The 3,536-nt window shown below is 43.6% G+C and overlaps 1 protein-coding gene across 1 annotated transcript in view; it reads right to left on the bottom strand.

Annotated features, from left to right (window-relative positions):
* Positions 1–2,614, bottom strand: part of LOC308369949 (NACHT, LRR and PYD domains-containing protein 3-like) — a gene marked incomplete at its 5' end in the record, with an annotated part of 18,778 nt that extends 16,164 nt beyond the window's left edge. Inside the window, one exon of the mRNA XM_080844510.1 lies at positions 834–2,614. Within this exon, the coding sequence (XP_080700636.1) occupies positions 834–2,614 (1,781 nt within the window). The remainder of the gene's footprint in view (positions 1–833) is intronic.
* Between the last annotated feature and the right edge of the window lie 922 nt (positions 2,615–3,536).

Genomic DNA, 3,536 nt, shown 5'->3' with positions numbered 1-3,536 from the left:
CGTGATTAAGCCAGCAATTTCCAAAAGCACATGCCAGCCATCCCAGCTATCTGGGTAAGTTTTAACTCAAAGAAACTGGGAATGGACTTTGTAATATAAAATATTATATATTTGGTATACATTCTAGCCTGGCATAAGAGATATTTACAGGGAAAGTACAATATAGACAAATATCTTACTCAAAATAAGCCTAAAGTTAAGTAATCCATAGAAGACACCAATCAACTCAGGTGTAATATACTGTTTAGTGTTTGACCTTCAATCCATATTAGACTGATGTGAGGTATGAACTGCAGTCAGGAGTGTTTGCTCTACTCTCAGTTTAGGAGAAATGTTCTCTTATCAGGGCAGTTCATTTAACAGGAACAAAGTCAACTATTTGATTATGTGCTGTCTACTGACAACCCAGGAACTCCAACTAACTATCTGTCTCACACACACACACACACACACACTCACATACATATAAATACACGAACACACACACACACACACACACACACACACACACACACACACACACACACACACACACACACACACACACACACATACACACTCTCTCACACACAGTATTTACCGAGCTGATGTGGATGTTGTGACCACTTGCCAGCTTCTCACACACACACAACATAGACCTTCAATCCATATTCTACTGTTGGTAGGGAGACTGATCAGGAGTGTCCACTCTACTCAGGTGAGTAGAAATGTTGTTCATAGACATAGATTATTTACCATATTGATGATGTGCCGTCTACTGAAAAACTTGGTGCCCCCCCCCACACACACACACACACAGACACACACACACGCACACACAGTGTTTTACTCACCACACTGATGTGGAAGATGTGACCACTGGCACCAGCTTCTGCAGAACTTCATCTGGACTGAGGAGTTCAGTCTGGTCTTTCTCAGGTGTCTTAATGTACTTCTGCAGGTCAAACGCATCTAGCAGCTCTTCTGATATCTTAAACGTCAATCTCTTAGTCCTCCACTCTCCTGGTAAGAGCATGTGTACAGACAGAGTTCCTGAGCTCATGTCAATGCCCTCCACTACAGCATGGTGATTCAGCTCATTCAGACAGTAGAAGAGGTTGATCTCTCTGTCTGAAGTATTCTGATCTCTGATCTTCTGTTTGACACACTGGACTGTTTGCTCTGAGCTCTGTGATTGTCTGCTTGTCTGGGGCAGTAGGTGTCTTAAGAGATTCTGATTGGACTCCAGGGAGAGGCCCAGAAGGAAGCGGAGGAAAAGGTCCAGGTGTCCGTTCTTACTCTGTAAGGCCAGATCCACTGCAGTCTTGTGTAGGTCATGAAGTGTTGCAGCTCTGAACAGAGCAGAGAGCTGAGAGGTTTGCTGTTGGTCAGACATGTGTCTCTCTCTGTTGCTGAAGCACAGGAACACATATACAGCTGCAAGAAACTCCTGAATGCTCAGATGCACAAAGCTGAACACCTTCCACTGGTACAGCCCTGACTCCTCCCTGAAGATCTGAGTACACACTCCTGAGTACACTGATGCTTCTGTGACATCAATGCCACACTCTCTCAGGTCTTCTTCATAGAAGATCAGATTGCCCTTCTCTAGCTGTTGGAAAGCCAGTTTCCCCAGTTTGAAAATCATCTCTTCATCTATCTCTTTTCTCACTGTGTACTTCTCATTTTTTATGCTTGTCTGAATGACCAGGAAGTGTGTGTACATTTGAGTCAAAGTCCTTGGCATTTCTACACTCCCTGATTCATCTGATGTTCTCTCCACAACAGTGGCGGTAATCCAGGAGAAGACTGGAATGTGGCACATGATGTAGAGGCTCCTGGATGACTTCAAGTGTGTGATGGTTCTGCTGGCCAGATTCTCATCACTGATTTTTTTCCTGAAGTACTCGTCTTTCTGTGGGTCACTGAATCCCCTTATTTCTGTCACCTGGTCCACATACTCAAGAGGGATCTGATTGGCTGCTGCAGGTCTGGTGGTGACCCAGAGGAGAGCAGAGGGTAGCAGATTCCCCTTGATGAGGTTTGTCAGCAGCACGTCCACTGAGACTGGCTCTGTCATATCACAACACCTTGGGTTGGAGTGGAAATCTAGAGGAAGTCGACACTCATCCAGACCATCAAAGATGAACATGACTCTTGAATTGGTGAAGATTGCTTGATTTTCCATTACTGAGAAAAAGTGCTGAATAAGATCCACCAGACTGAGTTTCTTCTCCTTCATCAGGTTCAGCTCTCGGAAAGGAAGAGGAAATATGAAGTGGACATCCTCATTGGCTTTGTCTTCAGCCCAGTCAAGAATGAACTTCTGCACAGAGACTGTTTTTCCAATGCCAGCCACTCCCTTAGTCAGCACTCTTCTGATGGGTTTGTCTTGTCCAGATAAGGGTTTAAAGATGTCACTGCAGTTGATTGGTGTGTCTGGTGCTGCTTCTCTCCAGGATGCTCTCTCTATCTGTCTGACCTCATGTTCATCATTGACCTCTCCTCTTCCCCCCTCTGTGATGTAGAGCTCTGTGTAGATCTGACTGAGGGGTGTGGGGTTTCCCTGCTTTGTGATTCCCTCAGTCAGACACTGAAACCTCTTCTGAAGATGGGATTTGTGGATCTGCTGCATTTCCACATTTACTGGACCAGGTTGGTATCTGTGTGTGAAAACAAGGACAAATATTAAATAACTTGTTTACTGTAATATCAGTTTAACTTTAGTGTCAGCTAGTACAGTACTGTCAGCCAAGAAGGAATGTAGTCTATATAACTGCCACTCTGTCTGAAGAGTTTCCCCCCTAATGTAGTCTATATAACTGCCACTCTGTCTGAAGAGTTTCCCCCTAATGTAGTCTACATAACTGCCACTCTGTCTGAAGAGTTTCCCCCTAATGTAGTCTACATAACTGTCACTCTGTCTGAAGAGTTTTATATAAACTACCCTCAGCCCTGTGTCCCCCTAATGCTCTTCTCTCATGTGATTGCTGATGAATTGACTTGTTTCATATTTCCTCTGCAGTCGTTCTCTCTCTCTCTCTCACTACATTTCACCTGCTGACACAGGAGGGCTGCTGGATTTGTGCTTGTCGCTCCAGAATATTACTATGTCTACTATGTCACTTTACTGACTTGTTCCTGCTCTGCACAGAAATGTATAATTCGACAATTCCCACTGTCACCTCTGCCTGGGAGAATGTTATTTTAGGGGATTGGCTGGGGTCTTCAGGTATAAAACCAAGCACTTTAAGTCTCTCTTTCTCTTTCTTCTTCTGGTCTGGACAGAATTGCTATACCTTATTCTCACTACTGTATTTTTAAGTACAAAGGAATTTACTGAAATGGTTCAACTAGCATGAATGTCGAGTAAAATAACTGTATTTCACTCACACACACACACACACAAACACACGTGGACACACACACGCACACACACATGTATACACAAACGCATCTGAAGTATGTGTAAAACAAAACAAAAACACAAAAGGTGAAAATGACCCAAATCCCATTTTGTCTGCAATACTTTGCCATAACATGATATGAACTTTTTT

Source organism: Sprattus sprattus, assembly GCF_963457725.1.
Source record: "Sprattus sprattus genome assembly, chromosome: 9".
Taxonomy (NCBI): domain Eukaryota; kingdom Metazoa; phylum Chordata; class Actinopteri; order Clupeiformes; family Clupeidae; genus Sprattus; species Sprattus sprattus.
The sequence above is the reverse complement of the archived record's forward strand: the minus strand, read 5'-3'. Positions and strand labels throughout refer to the sequence as shown.